The sequence below is a fragment of the Coenobita brevimanus genome, chromosome 68, assembly GCF_032717465.1.
Source record: "Coenobita brevimanus isolate Jiangsu-jjx chromosome 68, ASM3271746v2, whole genome shotgun sequence".
NCBI classification, from domain to species: Eukaryota; Metazoa; Arthropoda; class Malacostraca; order Decapoda; family Coenobitidae; genus Coenobita; species Coenobita brevimanus.
In genome coordinates, this window is record NC_137021.1 from 17,654,830 (window position 1) to 17,669,911 (window position 15,082).

The 15,082-nt window shown below is 44.5% G+C and overlaps 1 protein-coding gene across 1 annotated transcript in view; it reads left to right on the forward strand.

Moving 5' to 3' along the window:
- The window catches only part of LOC145405765 (uncharacterized), a 2,040,591-nt gene that overhangs the window by 1,935,114 nt on the left and 90,395 nt on the right, over window positions 1–15,082 (forward strand). Inside the window, exon 8 of the mRNA XM_080276996.1 lies at window positions 10,566–10,726. Coding sequence (XP_080133122.1) covers window positions 10,566–10,726 — 161 coding nt within the window. The remainder of the gene's footprint in view (window positions 1–10,565; window positions 10,727–15,082) is intronic.

Genomic DNA, 15,082 nt, shown 5'->3' on the forward strand with positions numbered 1-15,082 from the left:
ACATCTCCAACCCGTGCACCACACCAACACCACGAAAATCTATCACCTCCAGTCACAGGGACGTGACTTTCTCCCCAACGACGGTGGTAAAATGTCGGCAGTAGCGACTGAGGGCAACACAACACCCCCAGGAGGAGCCTACGGAGGGGCAGACAGAGCGTGACCCGACCCCGGGTGACAGGGACATATGTCCACCCGGGCCGTGCACCCCTGACCCGGAACTTGCCCGCCGCCACCATAGCAGAAAAAGGAGACTACCTTGCAGGCGAGCTGACCCTCAACAAGATCGGGATGGAGCTATTACTCTAGCTTCAGGCAGCACCACAGCGACGGCTGGTAGCCATGTCCTTTTTGAGACGGCCTGCAGCTGCTCACCCCTTATTCAGGAGACGGCTGGTAGCTGCTCCTGCCTTCGTATTGAGACGACCAGTAGCCGCTCACCCCTCCTTCAGGAGATGGCCAGTAGCCGCTCCCGTCTTCGTTTTGAGATGGCTGGTAGCTGCTCCGAAGGTGCCCTTGAGACGGCCAGTGGCCACTCACCCCTTCTTCAGGAGACGGCCGGTAACCGCTCCGAAGGTGCTCTTGAGACAGCGAGTAGCCGCCCTCCAGCTCTGGAGACGGCTGGTAGCTGCTCCCGCCTTTGTATTGAGACAGCCGGTTGCCGCTCCAAAGGTGTCCTTGAGACGGCCAGTAGCCGCTCCCCCCTCCTTCAGGAGACGGCCGGTAGCAGCTCCCCCACACAGGCCACAGCCAGTAGCCGGGCCCCTAAAAGGCCACAGGCAGTAGCCGGGCCCTACGGCAGGAGGCGGCAAGCAGCTGCTCCTCCATCATGTGCTGCCACACCCCCACGACATAATATCCTGTAGGAGGAGAGTCCCAGTCCCGAGGACCTGTGGAGAGGCCCTGTGCTATCCCCAGGGTTGTACTCTGCCCAGCTGGCTCCAGATGGACCCTACCTGATGGACTCCGTCGACGACAGACGCGACAGCTCATTCCTGACAACATCCCCGACGGCAGGAGGCCACAGTCACCGGGCTCCTGCGGCTGCCCCCAGACTCGCGGGTGAGGCCTCTCCCCACCTCGACGCCAACGACTCTCGTCCTCCATCAGGCGCCTGAGTGTGCATTTTAGAGAGCTGTTCGGCCCCAGGCCTGACAGTGCAGGGCCCTTCGCCGCCCCTATCCCCGGACGAGAGAGGATTCCCCTACGAGTGATTCCGTGGCTGCTGGATACAGAGGCCACAGGCGGGACTCAGCCCCCATCAGGAGTTGGGCTGTGAGTCCTCCCGCCACCCCACCGACGGTGAGTGACAGCAAATAGTGCAGTGACAGTGTGATAGTGACTAGAATATCGAACAGGTGATATCCAGTAGAATATAAGTCCATGGCCTAGTAATGTGTGCTAATCATGATCCGGGCAAATAGTGGCACAATGAGAGTAAGAAGAGAGATTTAATAAGAGTGCAGTGATTTCCGTAAACATCAGACTCGGCCTTTATAGTGTAATTCCTCTGCACTACAAGACCAGTGTAATACTTGCCCAGCCTAAGTACAGCCTCTATTTCCCTCCAAGTGACAGCGAGCTATTCCCCCTGCCCAAAATACTACGAACACTGTTTATTGTGCCATTCACCTGCTGTCCTGAACTATTGACCAAATAGTATCCTGCACGATACAACGATACCAGTATATGACTTATAAGTAACCGGATTCGTGTTGTTGTGACATCTACTTGTTCCACAAACAGGATTAGTCAATACACATGTAAGGTTGTTGCCTTGAGTTTTTGTGTCCTGCCTCTCTCTTATTTGTCTCAGTTCTGGTCTAGAAAGAGAACCCAGCTGCACACTAGGCATTCAAGGGACGGGAAGCTGACCCTTAAACACCTATAGCATAACATTCCTATTATTATTATTATTATTATTATTAATTATTATTATTATTATTGTGAGTTGCAATATCAGCTTGTTGTATCCTAGTCCCAGGCCTATTTGCTCCTGATTGGGAAGAAATTGATTTTAATAATGTTTAATTATTGATTAATAATAATAATAATAATAACAATAATAATAATAATAATTCATTAATTCATTCATTCATCATCCAGTCCTATGTTGCCCCATGAGGAGCGAAGGAGCCTGGGGCTAGGCAAGCTGGTCCTGATATTTAAGATGAGAGTGACCAGCCTCACTCATCCCTGAGTGGCATTACTTGAGCAGTAAACCCCAACCATCCCTTGGATATAAACCTTCACCGGCTCAATCCGACTGGACCTCCATAATTACCCACTAAACCACCAGGCCCTAAAATTTGGTTATATGGTTACCACCCAGCATAGTAAATGGTTTCCTGGTGTACAGGAAACCATTTGGCTTGTCACTCCCACAGGGAGAAGGAAGAGAAGAGAATGAAGGAAAGACAGAAGAGGGAGAGTAAAGTCACCTTTAGGCAGAAGAAGGAATGAAGGAATGAAAGACAGAACAAGATGGAAGGAAAGAAGGATGGAGGAGAGGAAAGGGCAGACACTAGACAGCAGCACTACATTGAGTGAGTGGATGGGGAGTGCCCCCACCTACCACAAATAATAATAATAATAATAATAATAATAATAATAATAATACAGTAATAATAAGTTCTAGAAGATGAGAGAGAGAAGAGAGAGGTATATGTGAGCAGGAGAAGGGAGGTGAAGAGATTGGTGAAGAAGAGTAAGAAGAAAGTGGATGTAGAGTTTGGGAGGAATCTGAGTGTGAAATGGAAGGAGAGTAAGAAATTGTTTTGGAAGGAGGTAAAGAAAGTAAGGCAGTGTGAAAGGGGTAATAGTAGGGAAGTGAAAGATAGGAATAATAGATTGTTTGTGGAGAAGAGAGAGAAATTGAGGAGATGGAAGGAGCACTTTGAGGATTTGTTGAATGTAGAGAGTGAGAGCAGCGTGAGTATAAGTGGTTGGGGAATGGCTGGGAGAAGGAGAGATGAGAGGAGGGAAGAAGAGATCAGTAGGGTGGAAATAGTGGAAACAATGAAGAAGATCAAGATGGGAAAGGCCCCAGGAATTGATGGAGTGTGTGGTGAAATGCTGAGGTATGGGAGTGAGATTGTAGTGGAGTGGATATGGAAGTTATGTAGATTGGCTTGGGAAGAGGGAAGAGTTCCGGAGGACTGGAAATCAGGTATAATTGTTCTTTTATACAAAGAAAAAGGGGAGAGAGAAGTATGTGGTTACCATAGGGGTATCTGCCTTCTTAGTGTGACTGGAAAAATATCTGGTAGAATACTCATTGATAGGGTTAGGCATATAACAGAGGAGCTAGTTGGAAAAGAACAAGGGGGATTTAGGAAGGGAAAAGGGTGTGTCGATCAGATATTTGTTCTAAGATGTTTAGTGGAGAAGTATCTAGAGAAGGGAAAGAAAGTGTCTGCTGTCTTCATGGACTTGGAGAAAGCTTTTGACAGAATAGATAGACAAGGTATGTGGAAGGTATTGAGAATATGTGGAGTGGAGGGGAAATTGTTGAGTGCTGTGAAGAGCATGTACGAAGGAGCTAGGGCTACATTGTGAGTGGATGGTCAACTGAGTGAGTTCTTTGATCTCATTGTGGGACTGAAACAGGGTTGTGTGTTTCCATGGCTGTTTAATATATACATGGATGGGGTTGTAAAGGAGGTGCAAGGTAGGGCAGTGGATGTGGGGCTGGCTCTAATGAATGAGGGTGAGATTTGGAAGATTCCAGTGTTGTTGTTTGCTGATGATACAGTATTGTTGAGTGAAGATGAATGGGAGTTGCATGGTTTGATGAATGAATTTGAGACAGTGTGTAGGAAGAGGAATCTGAAATTTAATGTAAACAAGAGTAAAGTTATGGTGTTTCAGAGGAATGAAGTCACAGAATGCATGGTGAGGTTGGATGGCGAGGATATGGAGAATTGAGTGCATTCAGATACTTGGGTAGTGTGATGAGTAAGGATGGAACTTTGAGGGATGAAGTGCTTGAAAGGGTACATCAGGGAAGGAAGGTTGTTGGTTCGCTGAAAGCAGTGATGTGAAACAGAGGGGTGAGTATGGAAGTTAAGAAGTCACTGCATGATAGTATTGTGATCCCTACCTTGACGTATGGAAGTGAGGCATGGACCTTGCAAGAGGGGAACAAGTCAAGAGTGAGAGCAGTGGAAATGAGTTACTTGCGAGAAGCATATGGAGTGACATGGAGGGACAGGTTGATGAATGAAGAAGTGAAAGAACGTTGTGGGGTGGATGTGGTTGAGAAGATTAGGAGAAATACACTGAGATGGTTTGGACATGTGGAGAGAATGGAGAATGAAAGACTGACTAAGAGGGTGTATGTAGGTGAAGTGGAGGGAGGGCGACGGAGGGGTAGACCGAGGATGAGGTGGAGGGATGGAGTTAAGAGGTATATGAGTGAGGGGGGAGTGAGTTGGAGGGAGCGTAGTCAAATGGTGGGTGACAGAGCGACTTGCAGGCGTTTTGTCTGCGGCCACCCTATGTGGGATTAGGGCGTCGGGCTATAGATAGATGGCGGGATAGTTGCAGTGCCAAGACGCGCTTGGAGGGTGTCCCTGCAGCTGTCCTGGCAGGGTGCCCCGAGGCCACTACTACAGCCACTGGTAAGCTGATGGGCTAGGGGTCCCAGATCCATTGCCTGGACCTGGGGTTGTGCGGTGAGTGGGACCTGTGCTGTGTCTGTCCCCATTTATTAATACTGAAGATGACAAAACAAAAAAGGTTTCAAAGCAAGCCTGAGGACAGTAAATCACCCATGGGGATGAGGGTGGGTTCATGGAATGTGGGAAGTTTGAGGGGAAGAGCAGGGGAAGTCGTTGAGGCATTCAGTAGGAGGTGGGTGGACGTGGCGTGTTTGCAGGAAGTCCGGTACAGGGGTGGATCAGCCAGAAAGATTGTTGGGAAGGACTGTTGCTATAAGTTGTTTTGGCAGGGGAGGACAGATGGATATGGAGGTGTTGGTGTGATGGTTGCGGAGAAATGGGTGGAATATGTTATGAATGTTTTGAGAGTAAGCGACAGGATATTGGTTGTGAAAATTCTGTTGGGAAGAAAGATAGCTGTGATTATATCGGCATATGCTCCACAGGCAGGATTGGATGAATCAGAGAAAGATAGATTTTGGGATGATTTAATACGTGTAGTGGGTGGTATGCGGGATGATGAGATAGTGATTTTGGGAGGGGACTTAAATGGTCATGTAGGTGAAGCAGCCCAAGGTTATGAAGGAGTGCATGGGGGCTGTGCATATGGTCTAAGGAATGCAGAAGGGGAAAGGATACTCGAGTTTGGGGAGGCAACGGACATGATTGTGTGCAACACATATTTTAGGAAAAGAGACAGTAGGTTAATTACGTATGAGTCTGGGGGAAATAGCAGTCAGATAGATTATTTTCTGGTTAGGAGGGCCGATAGGAGGTTAGTGAGGGATGTTAAAGTTATAGGAAGTGAGGAGTGTGTGCAGCAGCACAAACTACTGATTTGTGATATGGTGCTTAAAGAACAAATGATGAAAAAGAGGACTTATGTACCTAGGAGGAAAATATGGAAGCTGAAAAACCAAGTAGTAAGGGATGCCTTCTATAGCGAGTTGAGGAGAGTGGTGGCTGAACAGGGAGCTGTAGACAGAGGCGTTAATGAACAGTACAGAGCCCTCAAGAACAATTTCTTGAGAGTTACTGATGTAACATGCGGCTGGACAAGAGGACCACCAAGACATAAAGTAACTTCATGGTGGGATGAGGGTGTAGAAGCTGCAATTAAGGAGAAAAGAAGGCTTTTCCGGGAATGGAAGAAGGGTGGTAGCAAAGAGGAATATTTGGCTGCCAAGCGTAGGGCTAGGAGAGAGGTATACAGGGCAAAGTCTGAGTCACAGAGACAATTACTTGATAACCTAAATCATGGGGAAAGGAAAAATATATTTAGGGTGGCAGGTCAGGTGAAGAGGGATAATCGGGATATCATAGGTGAGCAGTGTGTGAAGAATGATGAAGGAAGGGTAGTGGTGAACAGTGAGGATATTAAAGATGCATGGAGAGAGCATTATAACCGGTTGTTGAATGAGGAGTTTGACTGGGACAGGGAAGGTTTGGAGCCAGCAGATCCAGTGTCTGGCCCTTGGCCTTTGATTGATACTGCTACTGTGAGTGAGGCAATAGGCAGGATGAGGGTGGGGAAGGCAGCAGGTGTGTCTGGGTTGACTGCCGAAATGTTGAAGGCCTCAGGCGATATAGGGGTGAGTTTAGTCACTGACCTGATAAATAGGATTATATATGAGTGTGTTGTCCCAGATGATTGGCTGAAGAGTGTAATTGTAAATGTGTATAAAGGGAAGGGTGATGCCCTGGAAAGAGGGAATTATAGAGGTATAAAGCTTTTAGATCAGATAATGAAGGTAATGGAGAGAGTTTTAGAAGGTATGATTAGAGAAAGAGTGAATATTGATGAGATGCAGTTTGGGTTTATGCCAGGTAGGGGGACCACTGATGCCATATTCATTGTTCGACAGCTTCAGGAAAATATATTGGTAGGAGAAGGGATCTTTATTTTGTTTTTGTTGATTTGGAAAAGGCCTTTGACAGAGTCCCTAGAGAGGTGGTGAAGTGGGCAATGAGAAAGCTTGGCTTGGAGGAGTGGCTGGTTAGGGTGGTTATGGCCATGTATGTGGGTGCTCACACCCAGGTGAGAGTGAATGGAGATTTGAGTGATGAGTTTTCCGTGAATGTTGGTGTGCATCAGGGGTCAGTCTTGAGTCCCATGTTGTTTATCATGGTACTTGAAGCCCTTTCACGTGACTTTAGAAACGGACTCCCGTGGGAGTTGTTGTATGCTGATGATTTGGTGTTGATTGCAGAGAATGAAAGGGAGGCGGAGGAAAGGTTTAGGAAGTGGAGAGATGGTATGGGGCAAAAGGGTTTAAGGGTAAATGCAGATAAAACAAAAGTGATGATATCTAGGGTTGGTGGCGGTACTGTCAAAGACGAGGGAGAGTGGCCATGTGCAGTTTGCCACAAGGGCGTGGGAAGTAATTCCATCTTGTGCGGTGTGTGTGATAAATGGGTGCATAAGAGATGTAGTGGTATCAGAGGTAGACTGCGAGATAATGCTGATTTTATGTGTACGGCGTGCCGGGGTGAGCAGGTGGAGATCGTCAGACGTGAAAGAATTGAACTTGCTGGTGAATCTCTTGAGTGTGTGGAAGAGTTTTGTTATTTAGGAGACATGTTGTGTGCTGGAGGTGGGGCTGGAGCTAGCTCTGTGGCTAGGGTGAGAAGTGGTTGGAAGAAGTTCAAGGAGCTCTTGCCTCTCCTGACATTGAGGGGCTCTCCCTACGTGCTAAGGGGTCTTTGTATGCAGCGTGTGTTAGGAGTGTAATGCTGTATGGCAGTGAGACCTGGGCAGTGAAGGAGGAAGACATTCGCCGGCTCAGACGTACAGAAATGACAATGATTAGGTGGATGTGCAGTGAGTCCCTGCGTCCAAGGCCTGGAGGGGCTGGGTTTACAATGGAAGAGTTGAGAGGTAGGATGGGACTGGAGTGTATTGGTGTTGTGATGAGGAGAGGTAGATTGAGGTGGTTTGGACATGTGGAGAGGATGGGGGATGATAGTTGGGTGAGGAAGGTGAGAAGTGTTAATATTGGGGGTGGGGTTATGAGGGGTAGACCGAGAAAGACATGGGACGAGGTCATTAAGTGTGACCTTAGGGTTAAGGGACTGAACAGGGAGGCTGCAATGGATCGTGCAGCATGGAGAGCCGCCATTAGGTGACCAAGGCCGACACATGCAAGCATGTTGGAGCCTTTAAAAACGAAAACGAAAACGATAGTTCTTGTCATATTGGTCCATGGATTCTCTGAATGTGAATGGAGTAGAGTGCAGGCATTGAGCTCTATAGTATGGAGAGGCTTTCTCATAGGTAGCACCATGTAGTTTGTGTAGCCGCCGCCAGGGGCCCAGGGCGGCGCTGATGTTCTTTATTTACACCACCAACGGCCACGTCTTTTGAAATCAGTTGATGAATTCGGAAAATATAGTGACATGGCCCATTGCTTAGCTTATGTAAGCAAAAGTGAAACAGAAACAGCAAGCTAAGAACAGTGATAAAATTGCATTATCATTGTGGTGGCGATGAGTGCAGGTGTTCAATGTGACGGCCAAAGTTGCACGCTCACTGCGGAGATAGCCTCTCCATATAATAGAGCTCAGTGAGTGCAGGGGGAACTTGCCCTTCTTCAGCTGTCCACCATCCTCCTTGAAGGTCATTAGTATAACGAGGCAGCAGATCCAGCCTGTTTTATTGGTGAAACAGCATGAAACTGTGATTTTTTTTTTCCCTTTGAACATTGGTTTCACTGCATTTCCCGGTCAGTTTTCATCTTTGTGTGTGTGTGTGTGTGTGTGTGTGTGTGTGTGTGTGTGTGTGTGTGTGTTTTCTTACCTAATTTACTTACCTAATTGTATCTTCAGAAATGAGTCAAGCTCACACTGTCTCATGTATTAAACCAGTATCATACACATCCCTAAATTTATGAAAAGTTATGGCACACACTATTTCATTTGGTATTGCATTTCACTGATCAGTTGCCTTATTTGGGAAACTGAATTTCTTTACGTCTTCATCGCCATTTATGCATTTTTTTGCGGCGTCCTCTTGCTGATGCCTACCCGTAGGTTATATACTCATTTATGTCTATTTTCTCATTCCTAGGGATGTATATATAGAGCATAATCATGTCTCTTCTTCTCATTCTCTTCTGTAGTGTTGGTTGATTCAGTTTTTCTAGTCTTTCTTCATAGCTTAAGCCGCGTTTTCGTGAGGCTTTTAGACCAGTTTAGACCGGGCTTATCGCTGTTCTGGCGAGACAATTAGACCAGCACAGACTGGTCCAATGCAGTCCTGCCCCACAAGCTAGCCTAAGCGAGACTGGTCTGCACACAAATGTATGCGTGTCAGCAACAGCCAAGTAGGAGGTGAGGAGCGTCCGTGGCAGGGTGTAAACATCGATGGTCAACAATGGCGGACTTGGGAATAAGGTTTGTTTTAAATTACATTTTTAATGCTAGCAGAAGCCCGTGGTCATCCAAGAAGGGAACCAAATAAATCTCACCATGAAGTAGAGGCTTTGTATTACTATAGATCGCATGAAATAAGATTATTAAAGCATTAATGCCAGAGATAAAAATTGAGGGGAAGCATGAAATTTGTATAATCAACGCTACTCCGCGACATTTGTTTACATTCTTCTAGGCCACGCCCAGTCACTCTTGCAGCCAATAGCAGGTTCAGACAGGATCGGACCGACATTAGCCCGTCCTCGCGATCACTTATGAGTCCAGACAGGTCTAAACCAGTCCAAAGTGGCCCGCGAAAATGCAGCATTAGATCCCTGCTTATCTATGTGTTTTTTGAGATGAGGATTCCAGACTACTGATTTGTACTCCAGGGTTGGTCTGATAAATGATGCTATGGTCTGATGGTGTGTGTGTGTGTGTGTGTGTGTGTGTGTGTGTGTGTGTGTGTTACATATCCCATCAGTTTTCCAAAGTTTTATCTTTCCTTCACACACCATTTCTGGATTGCTACTCTGATACATTGTTCTTTGAAGCAAATCGTGATCAGTTAGTTTCCACACTCCTCAGTATCCACTCCATCCCCATTACCCTCTTCCTGTTTCATCCATACTACCATCATGACTACCTGTCAACCACTAGTGATAATAATACAACATTCTGCATTAGTATCCCTCCCCTTAACTGCCTTATCCCTTGGAGTTCTTTACCCCAATCCACTACCTTGGAAAGTGATGACCATCATCCACTCACTTGCTGCAGTGTTGCCTGCTTCTTCCCTTACCTTTATCATTCCGTTTCTCCGTCAGTCTTCCTCTCTTCCTACTTCTCTGTATCCTTCTTGTCACATTTTATTTAACTTCTTTCCACTTCAAATGGCTGTACACTGAGTGACAAGGCTGATGTGTTTTATAACCCAGGAATCCATTTACAATGCTGGGTGTTAACCATATAACCAGATCACAGGATGAAGTGCTGCCTACTATGATGCCCATTTTAACTTGGTGAAGAGATGCAAATGTGACCTCCATCCAGGAACCAAACCTCGATGCTTTTCCCACACCTCACTAGAGCGAGTTACTGTCAATCAAAAGGGAACATCACGCCCTGCAGGGGTGGATGTTTGCCCGTGGTTGATGGGGCACCTTAGGCAGACAGACTGGGGTTGATCAACAACAATAGCAACTTTTAGTAGTTCTACTTTCAGTTCTTTCTTTTTCATATTTATAGATCTGACTCACCCCATTTTTCACTGTTAAGCAGGATCATGGTGGTGACTATCATGATAATTTTGATGATGATGGCAATTGTTAAAATAATAACAAATAATAGTCTCATTGCTGATACTGTAATAACAATGAAAATAAAGATGCTCCACCCTTGACAGCTGGAACCCTATAAATATAAAAATTTGCATGATAGAATGCAGTTTTTGGCTGTTTTAGAGGGAATTTATTATATTTTATTTTATTGCAGGCTGCTGCAGCTTCCCGTGATTCTAGTCCAAGTCCCAACATGCGTACCCCTGGGAGCCCTGCTTTAGTGGCCCTTCAAAAGCCTTCCTCTCTGCCAGGCCTCCATACACATCCTGAACATACCAACACACCCCACTCTCCGGACAGTGAGAACAGTAACAGGTAACCTATGTACTGTTCTGTCATGTAGTATTGGAATGGATTTGATAAACTGCTAGACAAGATTTTCTAAAGCCGTTTCTCAGTTATATCCCATGGTAACAAGCTGGGTCACAGATCAGTTTACTACCACTTGTTTATAAACATAAACATTCAAAGTTTATCTTCATGCTAGGTGACCAACAGATAATTGTCATATTTCTCGGCATATAAGACACTGCACTGTTTAACCCCTAGCCATTGGGGGACGGTTATATCTGATGCAAAACTGGTGGATCGGGGCTGCCAGGGACGGCTATAACCGCAAGTGTTTTCGCGCCACAGCGTGAAGTGGGTGCTACTTGAACTCGTCTCCAAAGGGTGGGGATAGCCTCCTGGCGCCCTAGGCAAGCATACCTCAGTCGTCTCTGTGACTGCCAGGTGTAGGACAATGTTTTCTTAAGTCTCTCGTCTGATTCTGTTCCTGCCTTACATGGACCCTTGCCTCATTCATCCCTGCCAAGCCTCTTTCCAAGGATACTAGGAAGGGGCTAAGTGACAGTGCCATAAGGCATGTCTTAGGTGCAACTGTGTCTGGTTTATCTAGTAATGAAGAAGTTATCATGTTTAGAGCAAAGTGAGAGTCGGTGCTATGTGCACACACACGAATACAGCCTGCCTCGCGCCAAAAATTACGTATATTCTTCATGTCTTTACTCATCAACGCTACCACCTACAGATCTGGGGATGGTTTTATTCACAAGAACAAAGGTTGGTGAGTAATATAGTTTTTGTTTTCCCAATTGCTATACTGTACTTCCCGAGGTATGAAGGTTTGAAAACAAGCAAATATGGGAAAATTGCCCTTACTGAGTGGGTGATGGCAGTATAAACAGCCCAATAGAAAGGGGTTAAGTCACACCCTGATTTTGGAGGAGCAGGTCTAAAGAAAAAGGTTTTTGACTCATAACGTACACCCACAACAAACTTAGTTTCATATAGTCACATCCTCACATATGTATACTCACCTTTCAGTGTCTCCATTCAGTAATATTCATCAATCAGTAATTTCATTAATACTGAATATAAGATATAAAATAGTGAAAATCTGTATCACGGTCATACATTTAACCCCTTAACCGCAGGGCGTCACTTTCGTGATGCTTGGGAGCAAGGGATCATACCGCTGGGCGTCACTTTTGCGATTCTGTGTTATTTTGAATTCGCCCGGGCTTTCAAGTGGTGGGTATCATCTATCAGCACTGCCAATATCCAACACTAGTCAGCACTCCTAATCTCATTTGTACTCCCATCCATTGTTGACAATTTAGCCATTTCTCCCCCTTCTTGACTCCCCTTCCTACCTTCCCTCCCCTCCGTACCTTCCCTCCCCTCCCTACCTTCCCTCCATTACCCCCTCCTCTCACCTGCCTGGCCGTGCTACGCTAAGTAAATCTTCCCTGGAATTTTCCACTGATTTTATCCATTGAAATAAGCCCTATGCCTTATTCTTATACCAAATAATATATACCAAAAAGAAATAAGGTAAGTGAGAGTGCCATACACCTGGAATTGGCTAATTATCACCTGACAACACCACACGTGCACTCGTTCGCTAATTTTCGCTGTTTATTTCCCCTTGAAATATGCCGTATAATCTATTCTCGTACTAAAAATATATATAAGGAGGGAAGGGAGAAGCCTAAGTGATATTTACATTCACCTGGAACTACCTAATTTATAATGTATTGTCTAGATTTTCTGCCAATCATTTCACTGCTATATATTAGCAGCTGTCAAGAGGCTGACGTTTGCAGTAATGCATTTCCCTAGGTAGGCCACCCCGGCCCACCCCTATCATTTCTCTGTCATCTTCTAAGGTGAAGGTACGTCAGTTCGCTCTTGCTAACTTCGGCCGCTTTTTGGCCCCATGCAAAGGGCCCTGTGACCTTTACCCCCTACTGAACCTTGTGTGGAAAGAGGTAAAGGGCTGACAATTGAAAGAGAGTGACTATGATCTTTCTGTTGAGTAAAACAGTGCAAGTGGAATTGTAAATAATGTGTAAACAGCAAGTGAAGCAGTGAATGTAAATATAAGTGAACAGTGGAAAATAGTTTTTTAAGCTACTTCAAGTGATAGTGCATAACACAGTGTAAATAAAAATGTAAATAATGTAAATAAAATAGAGAACGTAAATAGAAATGTAAATGAGTAGTATTATAAGAATATGAATATATATACTAGGAGTAATGAAAGTGAAAGTTTCACTCTAGCATGTATGAATACTGTGAGTTATGAGAGTGAAGGTGAAAGTGACATTCACCCTCAATGCTAGTATACAGGATGAGAAAGTGAATGCTACGTATTTTACTGAAAGAAATTGAATGCCTACATTGACAATAAACTATTATTACTGAAGGAAACTTATAGATAAAGACTGTAGATATACATAAGTGTTATATAGTAATAGAAATATAAACTGTGAGTGTTTTTATGAATAATAAATGACAACACCAGCGGCGAACTAGCGCAAGTGGGAAAGTCATACGCCCTCATAATTTTCATTGCTTTCACAGTTTTTTTTTTGGAATATGGATTCCAAACTATTTGAGAATCATAGAATAGTGTTTCTAGTGATAATATCAGGCTGTGGTAATCATATTTCGGGTTGTCGAGAAGTGTAAAGTGGAGACTTCGTTACCCAACTTCAAAGGTCTCCACAAGTCCTACGGTACTCGACGAAGGCTCAACAAACACCCCAGGAGAAAGCTGAAAGTATGTGCCATAAGCATATGTGATTTTAATATTCTAGGACTAATAACTGATTTTTGGCAAATATTTTTAGAGAGTCTGTCGGAGCACGAATATGCCCGCGGGAGCCGCAAGAAAAAACGAAACAAGCCCGCGGTTAAAAGGTTAAACACTACAGATTACTTCTGTCCATCCATTTGCATCTTTACTGAGTCTGAATTAGGTGGGTTTGTGTGTACTGTACATATTTTACTTCTCAGTATCTTTATTCAGAACTATTCATCAGTCAAGTATATGAAAATGAAAATCTGTAACTCAGTCTTACATATGTACTCCAGAAATTGCCTGTCCACCTTTCTGCATCTCTGTTGAGTTTGATCCAGGTGGGTTTTTCATTGTCACTTAAATGCATGTGAAATATCAGCATGATCTGTGCAAAGAATATAAAATCACAAAAATAAATGTCAATAACATGAGTAGCGTTTTTGCGACATTTTCAAGTCACGATCATCTTGATATCCATTTTGACTGATACTGAGTTTCAAGTGCGTGTCGCGAAAACGGTTTCGGCAAGATTTTATTGCCTTTACAGCAGAGCCATCTATAAACATTCATTCATGCATTATATGGCTGCCTTGGGAGGTTTTCTGCAAGCAGAGGAATTAAATGATGCTATTCGTCATGTGATTGACCAGGCTTGGCTTTTGCTTGAAATTTTGGAGTCAGATGAAAGGGCAGCTGTTCCATTGTTGCTGGACACAAGGTAAAATTGTCAAAATCCTCAAGACCCTTACGTTGTGGTAGCATCAGGGAAAAACAAGAGCAAAGTTGCTCTTGGACCTGCGGCGATGCTCTTGTTTCAGACAGTTTGCTGTAACTGTAACTAGCAATGTCAAGTAACTTTATATGGGACCATGTTTATGCCTCGATGGGCTTAAATGAAAAACTTTTTACTAAAGTTGCTGCTAGATGGCGCCACCGTAGGTATCATCTGACGGCAAATTTGGATTCTTCAATTCAAATAAACTTATATGGGACCACATTTACGTCTCAATAGGCCACAAGCTCTTTCATCTTCTCTCATGAGTTTGGCTCGACTTCGGTAGCGCTGGGGTTGTTTACAAAATGGAAAGTCAATATCAGTCAAAATACCTCAAGAGGAACATTGACTAATCTTGACTAGTCATGCTAAAAATTCAAAACTGTCTTGACTTTTGGTGCTCATGAAAACGGGTATTAGCACGAGTCAATATGTGATATCAAGATTAGTCAAAATATCTTGACTTTTAAGATCGCGAAAACGCGGCTATGCTTGGATTGAGGACGTTGTTATATTCACGAATAGCCACCAGGTGGCAGCACTTTCAGTATGTAAACACAGAGTTGGGTTTGCCCTCAAGTCATTTGATTGCATATAATTATCTGCATGATTCATGCATTGAGAATATAAAATCACCAAAAAATGAAGACCAATACAAATTTATAAACTTGTTTATCCTAAAAATCCATGTTTGCATTGAGGACTTCTAGTTACAGCAGATATCAGGTGGCAGCACTGTCAGTAAGTAAACAAAAGAGATGGGACTCTCCTTGAAGTTTTTCCCAAATTTTCTTTGTAAACATCTTAT